Source organism: Salmo salar, chromosome 09, assembly GCF_965601325.2.
Source record: "Salmo salar chromosome 09, fSalSal1, whole genome shotgun sequence".
Classification (NCBI taxonomy): Eukaryota; Metazoa; Chordata; class Actinopteri; order Salmoniformes; family Salmonidae; genus Salmo; species Salmo salar.
Window position 1 is genome coordinate 139,180,023 of NC_138299.1, and position 16,933 is coordinate 139,196,955.

Below are 16,933 nucleotides of genomic sequence, written 5' to 3' on the forward strand. Positions count from 1 at the left end.
TAATGCATAACCAGTATAATACACTTAATGGTAACTGTAAAAGTGAGAATCTATTAAAGAATTAAAGGTACAGTTGCTGGCATATATATATATATATATATATATATATTTTTTTTTTTTGAACTGTAATGGCGTAACTAATGGATTTGTTATAACGGCTACAGGAATTAAGTACAGAAACACTGGAGTAGTAACAAGTATCCCAATGTATGGGCATGCATTCTGTGACCATAGGCAGTGGCATGGGATTGTCTATGGACCAGGAAATACTGCATGTTTGACTATTTTGTCTCTTTGAGCCATGGCTGGGGGATATTTTTATGATGTGCTACTGTTGCAGAAGTGCTCCACTGGAGTGCATCAGTGCTATACATTATGGAAAGAAAGTAATACGCATTGGACATCATTGTAGAAAAGCTTTAAATATATTTATTGTCGCAAGGAAGATGATCATGGAACTTTTAAAATAAAGAGACTGATCATCCTTTTTTCCCCCTGGTATTTATAATGTTCATGGAAAATGTATTTTCAGATACATCATTTCAAACAATGATATATACATGTTATTCTGTTAAAGACAGGAGCTTTTTTACAAGAATAGCACATTATTCAAACATACAAAACCTGGCAAACATGTTCCACAATTTATCAAAACATCAACTTCACTGACAATTCTAGAATATTTACTGTATAAGGACAACAAGCGAACACGTATACAACATGGGTGAACAGTAACGCATTACAATCTATATTACAGTCAAGGTCGTGACAAGATAACTAAGAAGCTGCCATTTTTTTCTAAAATCAAAATGTACAATAAATATTCCCTTAAAATAGAACACATAGGCTACAGGGACATATGCACAAAAAATACTCTAAACCTTGCGAGCACTAGTTTTCCTGCAAAGATTGGTATTTATCAATTGTGAACATGACAGGAAAGTGCCTATCTCCACGCAAATCTCAAACCATACTTTTAGAAGGTTGATCAACTGCATTGCAACAAATAGGCTTATTGCTCGTTTGGGGAAAATGGGAGGTGTTTGATGCACGGGATTTATAATGATGGTAGGCTAATAAAAACATTCAAACGTAGGCCTAATGATAAAACAGAGAGAATGCATAGCAGCATGTCATCTGTGTTTATTTTACTTTTATTATATAGGTCTATTATGATATAGACATTGCAGGACGTGTCTCCTTTTCTGACATAACTGGTTTAAATTATTCCCGCCACACAACAAATTGTAGGCTACCATTTATCAATTGCTAATTCAACAGCCAAGCATGCGCAAAAGTAAATAGACTTGTAACCTTGACAGTATGTGACAGTTGGGTAGGTTACAGTATTGCGACATCATAGCATATTTAATATGTTATCTTTATTTTACTAGGCAAGTCAGTTAAGAACAAATTCTTATTTTCAATGAAGGCCTAGGAACAGTGGGTTAACTGCCTGTTCGGGGGCAGAACGACAGAACGATTTGTACCTTGTCAGCTCGGGGATTTGAACTTGCAACCTTTTGGTTACTAGTCCAACACTCTAACCACTAGGCTACCCACGTGGCCTACACCAAGGAAGGAGATAGAAACACAACCATGTACTGAGAAAGAAAATATAGCAAATTTGAGTGTGATGAAAATGCATGCTATCTGTTCCTGTACACTTCCAGTCACGGCACTAGTTAGCAATGGCTCCAGAAAGTTCCTTGAAACTGCACGCAGAGACATACAAATGGTATCCATGAGTTCATCTGACTCTGGGGAAGTAGAACAAGGGGTTTAGTTGCCAAAATGTCACACTATTCATTTAATTTCCTATTTTTGCAAAGTTATTACTTACAGTATACTGATTAGTTTGACTGACTAATCTAAACTGGGTGATTCAAGCCCAGAATGCTGATTGGCTGACAGCCGTGGTATATTAGACCTTATACCACGGGTATGACAAACCATTTTTTGCTAACCAGTTTATAATTGTTGTTAACCAGTTTATAATAGCAATAAGGCACCTTGGGGGTTTGTGATATATGGCCATACATCACACCTAAAAAAAACATACAAATAAAAACATTTCACACAAATGAATAAATGAAAAAAAAAACAAACACAGAAGCAGCTGGTGAACTGGGAGATGAAATGAAGTACTTGGGAAAACACAGTCCCTTTTTAAAATCTCTAGCAACAGATGTATCAGATTTCTTAACGTTGCATAATGAATGTGTAACACAAACACACTCAACTGTACCTCTATTTTATATTATCTTTCTTAGACCATAACTAGGTTGTATTTGTATACAAAACATTAAGAACACCTGCTCTTTCCATGACAGACTGACCAGGTGAATCCAGGTGAAAGCTATGATCCCTTATTGATGTCACTTGCTAAATCCACCTCAATTAGTGTAGATGAAGAGGAGGAAACAGGTTAAATAAGAATTTTTAAACCTCGGGACAAGTGAGACGGATTGTGTGTGTGTGCCATTCAGAAGGTGAATGGGCAAGACACAAGATTTAAGTGCCTTTGAACAGAGTATGGTAGTAGGTGCCAGGTGCACTGCAATGATGCTGGGTTTTTCATGCTTAACAGTTTCCCATGTGTATCAAGAATGACCCACCCAAAGGACATCCAGGCATCTTGATACAACTGTGGGAAACATTGGAGTCAACATGGGCCAGCATCCCTGTGGAACACTTGACACCATGAGGCTGTTCTCAATATTAGGAAGGTGTTCCTAATGTTTGGTATACTCAGTGTATCTACAGACTAGATCAGATCATCCTTTTCTCTCCATTTGCCCAACATTAATACACTACGGGCTGGTTTCCCGGACCCAGATTAAGCCTACACTAAAAATCACTTTCATTGGGGGATTCTCCGTTGTGGACTAAGCTTCATCTGTATCCAGGAAACCGGGCCTACATAAAGTCCTATATTAGTGCACCACAAAAAACATATTGCATAGGATGTAATCTGTTAACCAGCTCCTCATTGCCCAGCCATAATACCGTAATTCTAAAATAAACAATAATCTCAACTCAGTGTAAACATAAGATGGTATCAACAACTATACTGCAGGAGTAAGCCACTTGTTAATGTGGTATAAAGTTGTCATGTCACTGTTTCAGTTACATAGTAAAATAGTCTCAAATGTAACTTCCATCAATAAAATGCACCATAGATAAATTACTTAGGAGGATTTGTCTACAGTTCAACTGGCAGTTTTGTTCAGAATTGAAAAGTTGTGATTGTTTTTGTGCTTTATATGAAAGTGTTTCAGAGTAACCAATTTAAAGGCATTTTCATTCACTATGGTATAATCTGATGGCAAAGACACTCGCTAGCACTCTTGGCTTTCGCTGCACATGGAGGTGACCCCGGCCTTGGACAGGAACAGCTTCCCGCTAGGACAGACACACACTTCGTAGAGTCCCTGAGCGTTTCCAGACACCCCTCCGTGTCCCAGGGGGAGACTCGGCAGACGCACCGTCTCAGCATCCAGAATCACCTACACAGACAACAAAGAGCGGGGTCAGACGCAGAACACACCACTGCTGAAACACAAACATTTACACACCACTGCTGAAACACAAACATTTACACACCACTGCTGAAGCACAAACATTTACACACCACTGCTGAAACACAAACATTTACACACCACTGCTGAAACACAAACATTTACACACCACTGCTGAAACACAAACATTTACACACCACTGCTGAAACACAAACATTTACACACCACTGCTGAAACACAAACATTTACACACCACTGCTGAAACACAAACATTTACACAACACTGCTGAAGCACAAACATTTACACACCACTGCTGAAACACAAACATTTACACACCACTGCTGAAACACAAACATTTACACACCACTGCAGAAACACAAACATTTACACACCACTGCTGAAGCACAAACATTTACACACCACTGCTGAAACACAAACATTTACACACCACTGCAGAAACACAAACATTTACACACCACTGCTGAAACACAAACATTTACACACCACTGCTGAAGCACAAACATTTACACACCACTGCTGAAACACAAACATTTACACACCACTGCTGAAACACAAACATTTACACACCACTGCAGAAACACAAACATTTACACGCCACTGCAGAAACACAAACATTTACACGCCACTGCAGAAACACAAACATTTACACAACACTGCAGAAGCACAAACATTTACACGCCACTGCAGAAACACAAACATTTACACGCCACTGCAGAAACACAAACATTTACACAACACTGCAGAAACACAAACATTTACACGCCACTGCAGAAACACAAACATTTACATGCCACTGCAGAAGCACAAACATTTACACGCCACTGCAGAAACACAAACATTTACACACCACTGCTGAAACACAAACATTTACACAACACTGCAGAAACACAAACATTTACATGCCACTGCAGAAGCACAAACATTTACACGCCACTGCAGAAACACAAACATTTACACGCCACTGCAGAAGCACAAACATTTACACAACACTGCTGAAATACTTTTACATGCCACTAGGGGACAGCATCACTGCTATTTATAATTATCAAGGCCAGTGAGTAAATGTACATGTCTCTGCCACATGTAGTGTAAAATGTAAGTACAGTACTGTCAGTCAATAGCAAGTAAATCACACATTGCCTCACCAGTCCTTCACTGGAGTGCAATAGAACATCCATGTTAGATGCCGCCTCGATGTTCCCAGCCAGTGCTTTGACAAAGACTCCCTTCGGTGCATCCATGCTGAGAGAGCGGGTTGGAGACTCCAGCCTGGAACACACAGGAGAACATCAGTTTGATCAGTTCCACGTGTGACTGATGAAAGAATCAACTAATTGCATGGAATTAAGAGTTCATATCGGCCTCTTCCAAGAGGTCAGTGATTATTAGATCCAACATCTACCTCAAGTCATTGAAGGGCTCAGCTTTGAGCAGGGGCGTCTCTACAGAGTGTTCAAACAGGGCACCTTCTGGACCTAAATAAAAACAAACACAGTAAATTGATAGTTAATTACAATGAAACATCATTGGAGATACATGTTACATATTGTAATATAATATCATATATAATAATAAATGCCATTTAGCAGACACTTTTTTTCCAAAGCGACTTAGTCATTAAATAGTGTTCTAGTTAATTCTACTATGTAGTGTGAGTGGTTCTACAGTTTTTGGCTGTCAATTGTTTCCCTAGGTGCTTATCATCTGGTGTTAGCGAAAGGATGACATGTGCACTGGCTCAGTCACCTCCAACCCCCTGGATTGAAGGAGAGAGAATATGTTTGCAGTGCTTTAATCACTGTGGGTGACAGCTCCCTTGCCTAGCTAATTACATCTTTATTACCATCAGCCTTTGCCAATGAAATGTTACCATAGCATGCAAAGCTGCTCACTTTACATCACACTATAGAGCCTCACTAGGTCTTAGAGTGCTATTGCAACAGTATACACAACTTCAGCTTTGTTCTGTCTGTGCATGGTTTTCTGGCGAAGGTCGTATTAACTTCTGCTCTGTATTTCTGCTGTTGCATTATAGACAATCAGTGTCTTGCTAAAGTGAAATGAATGTCACCGTTCAGTGGTCAGTCAGGGTCCAGATGACTGAGATATAATGAAGCTATCAACATCTAATTACTCCACACAGCATGAGGGCATTGACCTCCCACCAATTCTAAAACTGGACACAACAAAGATATTTAAGGAAAATAGGCAACTTGAGCATGTAGCATTAGTTACCTTCAATTTACGTTATATAAGAAAGATACTTTATTATAAATCAACTTCGATTAAAAAGCAGTGTTTGTCACCTTTCCTGTAATTTTAGATGAATGAGCTTCTGACTTTCAATACTTTTTCAAGGACAACTTGGCTGAAAAAGTCAAACTGCTCCATTCCAGTAATTATCAAAGTCATGACTTTTTATTTGACATGGTATGCAAGAAAAATATTGAGTGATTCAGTACATTGCTCTCATTCCTTTAAATTACAAGACAATGAATGAAAACCATGTTCGTAGGTCCTATCTGGAATGCTGTATACACATGTATGGGCTAAGTGGTGTGACACTGACACTGCAGACATGATTGTACCTGTAACACGGAGTTTGTCTGTTCCAACAACCACCTCTTTGTCATCTGCAGAAAACAGCGTCTTGGTGTTGGAGCTGATGACAAAATTCGGTGCATTTCCCTGGACCACTTCTGGCCCTGAAATGACACCAGGGAGAATTATTAGAGACCAGAAGCAGTCAAATCTGTGGGAATGGGAGACACAGGCTTAAAATAGAGATATTATATGCTGTATCACTAAAACATGTAAATTATGCATGCAGCTTTAACATTTGAATGAATTTTTCCACTTTGTCACCTCTCTCTCATAGGAAAAAAAAAACAAAGGTTGCGGGGATACCTACTGTACAACTGCCTCTGGGCAGTGAGATATTTAAAACACTTCAATACCGTCTTCTATAGAAGAACAGAACAAGATGTTCTTTCCAAACTACTTACGTCTGAGGGGGAATAGACCAAATAACTGGTCTTCAACGGTCTTAAACTTCCTTCACAGAGAGTCACAGATGGGTCAATTCCTTTTATGGCATAACAACCAAAAATACATAACAGCCTCGTGAAACACTGTAATTAGTTAAGTCGTTTGTTACCCCTCTAATTATGGTACACTCGTCAATGAACCCCTCTGGCCAGCCATAAAAGGTGCGCAAATAATAGTCTCTGTAGGCCTGAGGGCCTTGGTGTAACAGATAGGCCATTCTGGTACTGATGATAGAAAGCTGTGTTTTTGATTAAATGGGGTTTTAATGGCAATCTGATGGAATATGAAAGGGGATATGCGTTTTTGTCATTGCTAATGTTGTATTACATACAGTAGAGCTGCAGGACAAGTCCATTAATGACATTGCTGAATTCTCCACATATCAGTTGAATAGTGCAATATATGAACATTGCCAGCATGCTTAATGTGTGTAGGTGTGTGTGTTTTCTGTCCTCTTACCTATGGAGAGACTTCCTGTGACATCATTATTTTCATTGCGGGCATTGAGAGTGACGTTTTCAGATGAGTGCACCAGGAGAGAGGAGTCCTGGAAAAAAAGAACTCTTCGGTCATCAATGAGCATCCTGTGCACGTCATTATCAGATATCACTGGACAGGACTGTAATTGAACATTTTGAACGCTACAAAATGTATCGTTCTGCTCACAGGTTCAAGTACCTGGTCATCCCTCTTACCTTCCAGAAAACACTATTTAGTTACAATGGGCTAAAGAGATGTAACCTTTTTGGGCGGGTCGTGAAAATCAGGTTGTGTATAATGAACACTGAATCTCGTTAGAAACTGTAGACTTCATTGAGGAATGTGTCGGTCCATAAATGGTGAATACATTTCCTTTTTAATGAAGCTCATAAAGAGAGTGAGGAAAAACCATAACATGTAAACAACTGCTGCAAAGTGTTACCATCTGCTGTTGGATTGCACACCAACTGTTTTCCACCACAAATATTCAGGAGGTTAATAAGGAACTCGCTGCACTGTGCATCCACAGGGACTGCCAAAGCTCATTGAGTAAGACACATTTCCCAACTACGCAAGAGAGTGATATAAAAATACACAGAATTTAATGACTATGCCTCAGAAAAGTTGTTTTGATGTAATTGCCCAGCGTTCTTAACAGGACCCGCTCAACAAACAAACAACTTTGATCTCTATGGTTTCCTGACAGTGAGTCAGAGCTTGACCACTTTATTCCACACAAACCTATTGGACTGGGTGTGGGTGTTTGAGGAGGAGGATCAGGAGAGGAATGAACAGAAGAAGGAAGAGAAGTGTGGGAGCCTGTTTGCTTACCTCTCTGGAGTGGATCTCTTGGGCATAGAGAGGAAAGAGGAACTCTGACTTCCCGTCCTCAAGCCTCAATCCCTCCGCTGTTACTTTTAGATGTCCCATCCCTTCCTCAAATGACAAGCAGAAAGAATGAACTCAGCAATACATCAGAGAAAAGACATTGCACAGGGTACAATACAACAAATGAACTCACTAACCATGACCATAGTGTCCCCAAGGATTTTTGTGACACCATGAGTTGTTTTTAATTCTGGGTGGTGAGTGAATCTATTTTAGGTGACAGTCTCTGCTGGGTTTAGTGTTGGGAGTTAAACACACTGCAGTGAATATATGATTCATAGCACCCCAGGCAATAGTGACTTTGATAATGATCCAATAATGTGAAACAAAAGCAGAATCTGATTTCAATTCCATCTAATAACTACTTCTCTCAGGCTATATTCCAAAAGGACGGAGAAATCACAAAACGTGTATAAAATTAAGCTTACCCGGCTAGAGGGGAAATATTGAATTTGATTCATCCCATCAGGCAGCCATTGGATGCCAAGGATAAGAGACATGTGTCTATACCCTACAGGACTGAGGCTAAACTCAAACTAAAGCAGCAGAGATGTGTTTGCTCTACCAATGCAGTCACTATATTCCCAGGGTGTGTTGTGTTGTTTCAGTTACTCCAAAGCCCCCTTTATACCTGGTGCTAACATGAGTGCTTTGTTCTGATCTTGTCTACTTTCTGATTATGCCCACATTTCCAGAAATGTGTCTACACATGGTATTAAAATGTGTCTGTTATCCGTCTACTGGCTGGCCATGCTTACCACCTGGCTACCCCTACCCTGGTCAACAGCTCTGCACCCCCCACAGAAACTTGCCCAAGCCTCCCCATTTCTCCTTCACCCAAATCCAGATAGCTGATGTTCTGAAAGAGCTGCAAAATCTGGACCCCTACAAATCAGCCAGGCTAGACAATCCGGACCCTCTAAAATAATCCGCCGCAATTGTTGCAACCCCTATTACTAGCCTGTTCAACCACTCTTTCGTATCGTCTGAGTTCCCTAAAGATTGGAAAGCTGCCGCGGTCATCCCCCTCTTCAAAGGAGGAGACACTCTAGACCCAAACTCTTACAGACATATCTATCCTACCCTGCCTTTCTAAAGTCTTTGAAAGCCAAGGCAACAAACAGATCACCGACCATTTTGGATCCCACCGTACCTTCTCCGCTACGCAATCTGGTTTCCGAGCTGGTCATGGGTGCACCTCAGCCACGCTCAAGGTCCTAAATGATATCATAACCGGTATTGATAAAATACAATACTGTGGAGCCGTCTTCATCGACCTGGCCAAGGCATTCGACTATGTCAATCACCACATTCTTATTGGCAGACTCAACAGCCTTGGTTTCTCAAATGATTGCCTTGCCTGGTTCAACAACTACTTCTCTGATAGAGTTCAGTGTGTCAAATCGGAGGGCCTGTTGTCCGGACCTCTTGCGGTCTCCATGGGGGTGCCACAGGGTTCAATTCTCGGGCCGACTCTCTTCTCTGTATACATCAATGATGTCGCTATCGCTGCTGGTGATTCTCTGATCCACCTCTAAGCAGACAACACCATTCTGTATACTTCTGGCCCTTCTTTGGACACTGTCAACTAACCTCCAGATGAGCTTCAATGCCATAAAACTCTCCTTCCGTGGCCTCCAACTGCTCTTAAATGCAAGTAAATCTAATTGCATGCTCTTCAACCGATCACTGCCCGCACCTGCCCGCCCGTCCAGCATCACTACTCTGGACGGTTCTGACTTAGAGTATGTGGACAACTACAAATACCTAGGTGTCTGACTAGACTGTAAACTCTCCTTCCAGACTCACATTAAGCATCTCCTATCCAAAATTAAATCTAGAATCGGCTTCCTATTTCGTAACAAAGCATCCTTCACTCATGCAGCCAAACATACCCTCGTAAAACTGACCATCCTACCGATCCTCGACTTCGGCGATGTCATCTATAAAATAGCCTCCAATACTCTACTCAACAAATTGGATGCAGTTTATCACAGTGCCATCCGTTTTGTCACCAAAGCCCAATATATTACCCACCACTGCGACCTGTACGCTCTCGTTGGCTGGCCATTGCTTCATACTCGTCGCCAAACCCACTGGCTCCAGGTCATCTACAAGTCTCTGCTAGGTAAAGCTCCACCTTATCTCAGCTCACTGGTCACCATAGCAGCACCCACAAGTAGCATGTGCTCCAGCAGGTATATCTCACTGGTCACCCCCAAATCCAATTCCTCCTTTGGCCGCCTCTCTGCTGCCAATGACTGGAAAGAATTGCAAAAATCACTGAAGCTGGAGTCTTATATCTCCTTCACTAACTTTAAGCATCAGCTGTCAGAGCAGCTTACCGATCATTGAACCTGTACATAGCCCATCTGTGAATAGCCCACCCAACTACCTCATCCCCATATTATTTATTTTTTGCTCCTTTGCACCCCAGTATCTCTACTTGTAGATTAATCTTCTGCACATCCATCACTCCAGTGTTTAATTGCTAAATTTGATTTATTTCTCTACTATGGCCTATTTATTGCCTTACCTCCCTAATCTTACTACATTTGCACACACTGTATATAGACTTTTCAATTGCGTTATTGACTAAGTTTGTTTATCCCATGTGTAACTCTGTGTTGTTTGTGTCACACTGCTTTGCTTTATCCTGCGCCAAATCGCAGTTGTAAATGAGAACTTGTTCTCAACTGGCTTACCTGGTTAAATAAAGGTGAAATAAATAAAAACAAAAATAATAAACTGTGTCTGTCTGCATTGCGACCAGATTTCCTGGTCTCTTCCTTTATGCAAATTGTTTCACAGCTATTCTTTTAAAATAATATTAATTTATTGTAAGACACAGAAGTAATCAGTTAATGGTGCCACCTGTGAAGGATTTTTTAAGGCAGAATAATGATGATTTAAATGGTTTCTGTCCAGATCTGTCTACACTTGTAAGATATCCAGACACAATGCGTCTCTGACTACCTAAGAAGGTGGGCAGGATGATCTGATCACAATGTGTCTTTTGATTGTCTACACCTGTCTAAGATATGTGGGCACAATCAGAATGTAGACAATGTCTCATTAACAAACATCTCACATTTTCATTGATGCAGGAAAGATTATATGGTGTTTTGTCCATTCAAGCGCCAAACAGTCTGTGTGTAAAGGTTATAAAGGTTGTACTGTAAAGGTCAGGCAGCATGTGTTCTTAATGAATTAGAGCTAAGTGACCCCACATACTGTGTTAAACCACATGACCTGGAGGATCCATATGGTGAGGGCAAAGTTCACGGTGAGGATGATGATGAGCAGCAGGACAAACAGGTAGAGGCAGCGCTTCCTCCAACCGTAGATCCCGATCTTATAGACAGAGTCAGGGACCGGGGCAGGGACACTGCTGTCCTGGGTGGTGGTGACATACTGCTCCCTCACCATCTGCTGGGGAAAACACAGGGACATGAAAAGAGGTAGTTTAAATCAATGGACATGTTTGACATCGACTATACATCACCCTGAAGTGGCAGCTCTTTATAAATATCATCATCATGCTACATCTTATGGAAATTGCCTCATAGCATTTGCAACCATGTACAGTACAAAACCTGTTCTTATTATTCTAAACACCTACGTCACTAATAATCAGCTGGATATCTGGCCAGAACACTGATGAAAAACTTGAGTATATTTCCAACATGTATTAAAGATGGCTAACAGCAAGAGAGCGAAAACTCCTCCTCATTCCACTGGCTTTCGTTTTAAGTCCAGGCGAAATAGAACTGAACAGAATGTGATTCTTGGGTTCTGTCGGAATGCATGCTTATATACACATCAACAATACCAGAGATCTAAATGGCAAAGGCATTGCTGCTTCTTCATTTTCATGTCATATAAGAGCAGAGACAACATGAGTAATATATTTCACAAGGATGCGCTGAGAATATAGGCTGTGACAGCTGAGTACATAGCCATAGTTTTTTTGCCCTACAGGAATGGAGCCAGGGCTGGTGTCACATTAAATGTATTAGTCAACATTCATACTTTCATTCAAGGCAATGCCAGAAGAAAATGTACTGAGTTGTAGACAGTAGCTAAATAAAATTCCTTTCACGATCAATGACAATGAAACAACCCCATTCACCAAATAATCTCCACACTGAATCCTAGAATCATGTTTCACACTCCTTGAGTGTGTGTAAAGAATACACAGACACAATGGTTAAATGTGACCGATAAAGGTGATACAAATGAATGAATCTGTTCAATTCATTTAATCTCTGTCGGCACCAGTGGAGGCTGGTGAGGGGAGGGCGGCTCATAGTAATGGCTGGACTCGAGTAGATGGAATGGAACATCACTCCATTCCAGCCATTACTATGAGCCGTCCTCCCCTCACCAGCCTCCACTGATCGACACCAATACTGCAAAATGCACACATTTAATCAACAAACCATTCCACACAACTTAGTTTCTGAATCATCCAAGTTTCCCCAAGATCTGCTGTTTACTTCCTACTAACATCTCAACTTGTTGACAAAAACTAAATAGTTGATTTGTTTCATGCCAGTCAGGAATGGAGACATAGCAGTTTGGGTGATTTACATATGTACAGATGCTCCGCCTCATTGCAGAATTAAACATGGTTTCCATCATGTTTAAAGATCAACTTTTCATAGTGGACTATAATTCTATCCCGACATGAGCCAGTACAGCACCTCAGTGTAATCTGGCTGGCTCCCAACCAATAATGATAAGGTTAGGCCTATCTGGAGAGGCTGGGGGCGTTACCTGGTAATGTGTGGCACTATTATAGCTCTTTGTTTTATTATTATAACTCATCATTTTTGGTTGTTAAGACAACATTTTGGTACACAATAAAGTGAATGTTTTTTGTGGAAAGAAAACTCCAAATTTGTAACCTCCAATTCCAAAAAACTTGCCAGATAAATGCATGATTAATGAATCAGCGGTATATCTTAGTGTCTATATCAAAGGTAAATGGATGAATAGTATACATGCTCCCTGCTTGGGTCCATCCCCTAGGAAGAGATGTTTCAGAGAAGATGACAAATGCCTAGTCATTGTGGATACAAACAGCTTGTTTCCTGCTGTTACCATAAACATGCAAACTTGCAAAGGCAGCAAGCGTGTTGGCATAAAGGATACAGAGTATCTCTCCCCACCAGGATCTACCTCTCCCCAGGACCTGTCACACTGGCTCCACAGCCCAGCAGTGATAAATAGCCCTTATTTCACTACAACACAAATGTAGCAAAAAACCTAACACAAGGATCTCCTCCACAAGGGAATTGTAGAAGTAATCATTGTTGTGTGGAATACCTATTTTTCATACCAATGCTCATTTGTATTATTAATTTGACTGAGTCATCAGGATGAATCCTAATGACAAATTGGATTTCAACAGTTACCAAAATTGGTTTCCTCTTGACCCGTCTTATAGTGAATACAACTCCATCTGACTGAAACAGACATGCACACAGGGCTTATACCCTTGCTTTAAAAAACGACCTCATAGTATATAAATGAGAGATGTCCATGTAGTGTCTTGGCAGTAGGAATTTAAGAAAGTGCATACATGTGTTAAAACAATTACAGTGTAATAATATTCTGTGGAGTGCCTAAATGAATAATACAGGTTGAATAACTCTGAAATATTAATTGAGGTGTAAAATGTATTTTCTCTGCCCAATTAATTTAAAGAGAAGCATTAGGGTGAGGTCTACTGCTAAAACAGAGGGGAGCAGCCTGGTGACTAAAGATTTTCAGACTCCAGTTTCAGAGTGCCAGCCCAGTCACAGACCAATCCGATCATAGCAACCCAAATAAACATTCCTTAAAACAACCTCGCCACTGGACTGCCATGGAAAGAATCCTCCTCAGCTAATGTGCTTTAGGAAACAAAATGCTAGTCATGTCCCTTTCACAGAACAGAAGCCTAGCAGTTGAACACTTCTTTGAGGCCCTATCACATGAAAGGGTTTTAAAAGTCATTTCAAAAGCCCAATAGTCCCATAAGATTTCACTGTCCTCCTGTGATGAAGAGTATTGAGTTCACCTCATAGACTTTTCCCGTTGCTTTTTATCTTGGGGCCCTTGTCCATTAACCTCAAACCAGTGATGCTACTTTTACTGCCCTGTTCTGTCTTCACTCATGTGAAGCTAAAGGGCTGTAGCAGTATTGTGTATACTGCTTCCTGCCTGTCTAAATCACTAGGATCTGGCTCTAATTGAGATTCCAGGCTTCTCTTAGCACCTCACTTTGACCTGATCAGGCACCAGCAGAAACTCCAAAGCCAGGGAGGGAGTTAAAAATTACTTCCTCAAATTGTTAGTTGGAGGATATTCACTTATAAAGACTGCCGGGGAACAAACAATACTCAGAGGAGCTCAGATGTGAGCTGTCAGAAAGAAGGCAATCGAAAGCCAAGCCCTCTCCGTTCTCTGCTAAGTGTTTTGTCTGTCTAAGCTGCTGTGTCCATATCTCCCATCTGCTGTAATGCTTCCACTTCTAAACATTGGGCATAGCATTGGGTTCTACATTTTAAAAGAGCCACAGGACATAACATGAGCAAAACTAATCAACAGAATGATACAGTAACAAGGGAAATTAACATAAAGTATAACTGAGGTACACTGACAAAATTTTTCTGTCTTCCAATATTCTTGACCATGTATGGTAAAATTATTACCAGCACATGAAACGGAAAATAAATCCACTTACATTTAAATTCAATACTCTCTTTCTATAAAAAATAAAAACAAAGAAGCAAAACAGGACACCAATGTCACCAGCAGACAGGTCAAAGGTTAGACTGTAAAGACTTGAGTTGAAACACTAGAGCATTCAAAAGATGCAGATATTCACAGAGCACTAACTCATACAGTAGTTAAGAAAGCAGAGCATGTTGCCTACCTTTGTGTGCTGAGACAGAGCTTCCTCTCCGGTAGCAAACAGAGCTCCTCTGAAGCAGCAGCAGCAGGGATAGCAGCGGTGGAGCCCTTGCCTCGGATGTCTGTCAGGCGTTCAACAACTGCGTGCCATAAATCTAGCCATGGAACTGCCCCCAACTAACCACCACCGGACGGCGCTCCCACTTCCTGCATATCCAATGTACCTCTCTCAACCTTGGGCTTCCCTTCTTTTGATTATCCTCTCAAATCATGTCCCTCTCTGAGCAGCCACTGCTCATAGATACAGAAGGGTGTCTGGGATCCTTTCAAAAGTGTCAAGGAGGGAAATCACAGTTGTCTAAAATATGATTTGTGCCCTTAGCTTCCATGAATACCAGTGTCTGGAAAAGCATGAGCTTGAGTCTAATTTAAGAAGCTTCACTTATAGCTTTCACTAGGGAGTTTGGCGGTGGTCTTCTTGATAGCTCATCTTATGGAGGGCTGTCAGTGACAGAAGAAACAGGCAGACTACATTACAGCATGTATTAGGTACTTATGCTAAAATGCTTATTCTATTCTACCACCATTTACATTATGTTCCACAGGTGGCTGGCACCTTCATTGGGGAGGACAGGGTTGTGGTAATGGCTGGAGCAGTATAAGTGGAATGGTATCAAACACAGTTTATATGTGTTTGATGTAATTCTATTGGCTCCGTCCTCCCCTCTGTAGCCTCCACTGTGTTCGTATTAACTTTTATTATTGGTGTTGCATTGTCGAGAAGGAACCTGCTGGTAAGCATTACGTTGGGCAATACAGTGCATTCGGAAAGTATTCAGACCCCTTGAATTTTTCTACATTTTGTTAGTTACAGCCTTTTTCAAAAAAATAAAAAAAAATAGAAAATCTACACACAATACACAATAATATGAATCAAAAAGAGTTGAGAAATGTTTGCAAATGTAAAACAGAAATACCTTATTTACACGTATTCAGACCTTTTGCTATGAGACTCGAAATTGAGCTCAGGTGCATCCAGTTCCCATTGATCATCCTTGAGATGTTTCTACAACTTCATTGGAGTCCACCTGTGGTAAACTAAATTGGATTTGATTTGGAAAGGCACATACCTGTCTATATAAGGTCCCACAGTTGACAGTCCATGTCAGAGCAAAAATCAAGTCATGAGGTCAACGGAATTGTCCGTAGAGCTCCGAGAGAGGTTTGTGTCGAGGCATAGATCTTGGGAAGGGTACCAAAACATTTCTGCAGCATTGAAGGTCACCAAGAACAGAGACCTCCATCATCCTTAAATGGAAGAAGTTTGGAACCACCAAAACTCTTCCAAGAGCTGGCTGCCCGGGCAAACTGAGCAATCTGGGGAGAAGGGCCTTGGTCAGGGAGGTGACCAAGAACCCGATGGTCACTCTGACAGAGCTCTAGTTCCTTTGTGGAGATGGGAGAACCTTCCAGAAGGACAACCACCTCTACAGCTCTCCACTCATCAGGCCTTTATGGTAGAGTGGCCAGATGGAAGCCACTCCTCAGTAAAAGGCACATGACAGCCCGCTTGGAGTTTGCAAAAAGGCACCTAAAGGACTCTCAGACCATGAGAAACAAGATTCTCTGGTCTGATGAAACCAAGATTGAACTATTTGGCCTGAATGCCAAGTGTCATGTCTGGAGGAAACCTGGCACCATCCATACAGGGAAGCATGGTGGTGGCAGCATCATACTGTGGGAATGTTTCAGCGGAGGGACTGGGAGAAGTCAGAATCGAGGGAAAGGTGAACGGAGCAAAGTACAGAGATCCTTGATGAAAAACTGCTACAGAGCACCCAGGACCTCAAACTGTGGTGAAGGTTCACCTTCCAACAGGACAACAACCCTAAGCACACAGCCAAGACAACGCAGGAATGGTTTTGGGAAAAGTCTCTGAATGTCATCGAGTGGCCCAGCCAGAGCCCGGACTTGAACCTGATCGAACATCTCTGGAGAAACCTGAAAATAGCTGTGCAGCGATCTGCAGAGAAGTATGGGAGAAACTCCTCAAATACAGGTGTGCCAAGCT

At 41.2% G+C, this 16,933-nt stretch overlaps 1 protein-coding gene across 2 annotated transcripts; it reads right to left on the reverse strand.

Moving 5' to 3' along the window:
- Window positions 1-406: 406 nt before the first annotated feature.
- On the reverse strand, window positions 407-15,201 carry LOC106612981 (gamma-sarcoglycan). 2 transcript variants are annotated; one of them, XM_014214755.3, is made up of 8 exons: window positions 14,885-15,201; window positions 11,194-11,391; window positions 7,903-8,007; window positions 7,051-7,138; window positions 6,132-6,248; window positions 4,946-5,018; window positions 4,689-4,812; window positions 407-3,509 (listed from the first exon to the last, which is right to left on the reverse strand). In XM_014214755.3, exons 2-8 carry the CDS (start codon window positions 11,386-11,388, stop codon window positions 3,342-3,344), a joined length of 870 nt encoding a protein of 289 aa, XP_014070230.1. In that variant the 5' UTR covers window positions 11,389-11,391; window positions 14,885-15,201; the 3' UTR covers window positions 407-3,341. The 2 variants fall into 2 exon arrangements, with proteins under 2 accessions (XP_014070230.1, XP_014070231.1); XM_014214756.3 differs by having other exon boundaries at window positions 11,194-11,388; window positions 14,885-15,200.
- Between the last annotated feature and the right edge of the window lie 1,732 nt (window positions 15,202-16,933).

What these genes read in the sequence shown, in the direction of transcription:
- LOC106612981 (XM_014214755.3), bottom strand. Translation starts at nt 11,388, where the DNA reads ATGGTGAGGGAGCAGTATGTCACCACCACCCAGGACAGCAGTGTCCCT. An exon ending in AGGTCATGTGGTTTAACACA is followed by an intron (nt 8,008 to 11,193) that starts GTATGTGGGGTC and finishes TTGTCATTTGAG; the next exon opens with GAAGGGATGGGACATCTAAA. An exon ending in AAGAGATCCACTCCAGAGAG is followed by an intron (nt 7,139 to 7,902) that starts GTAAGCAAACAG and finishes CTTTTTTTCCAG; the next exon opens with GACTCCTCTCTCCTGGTGCA.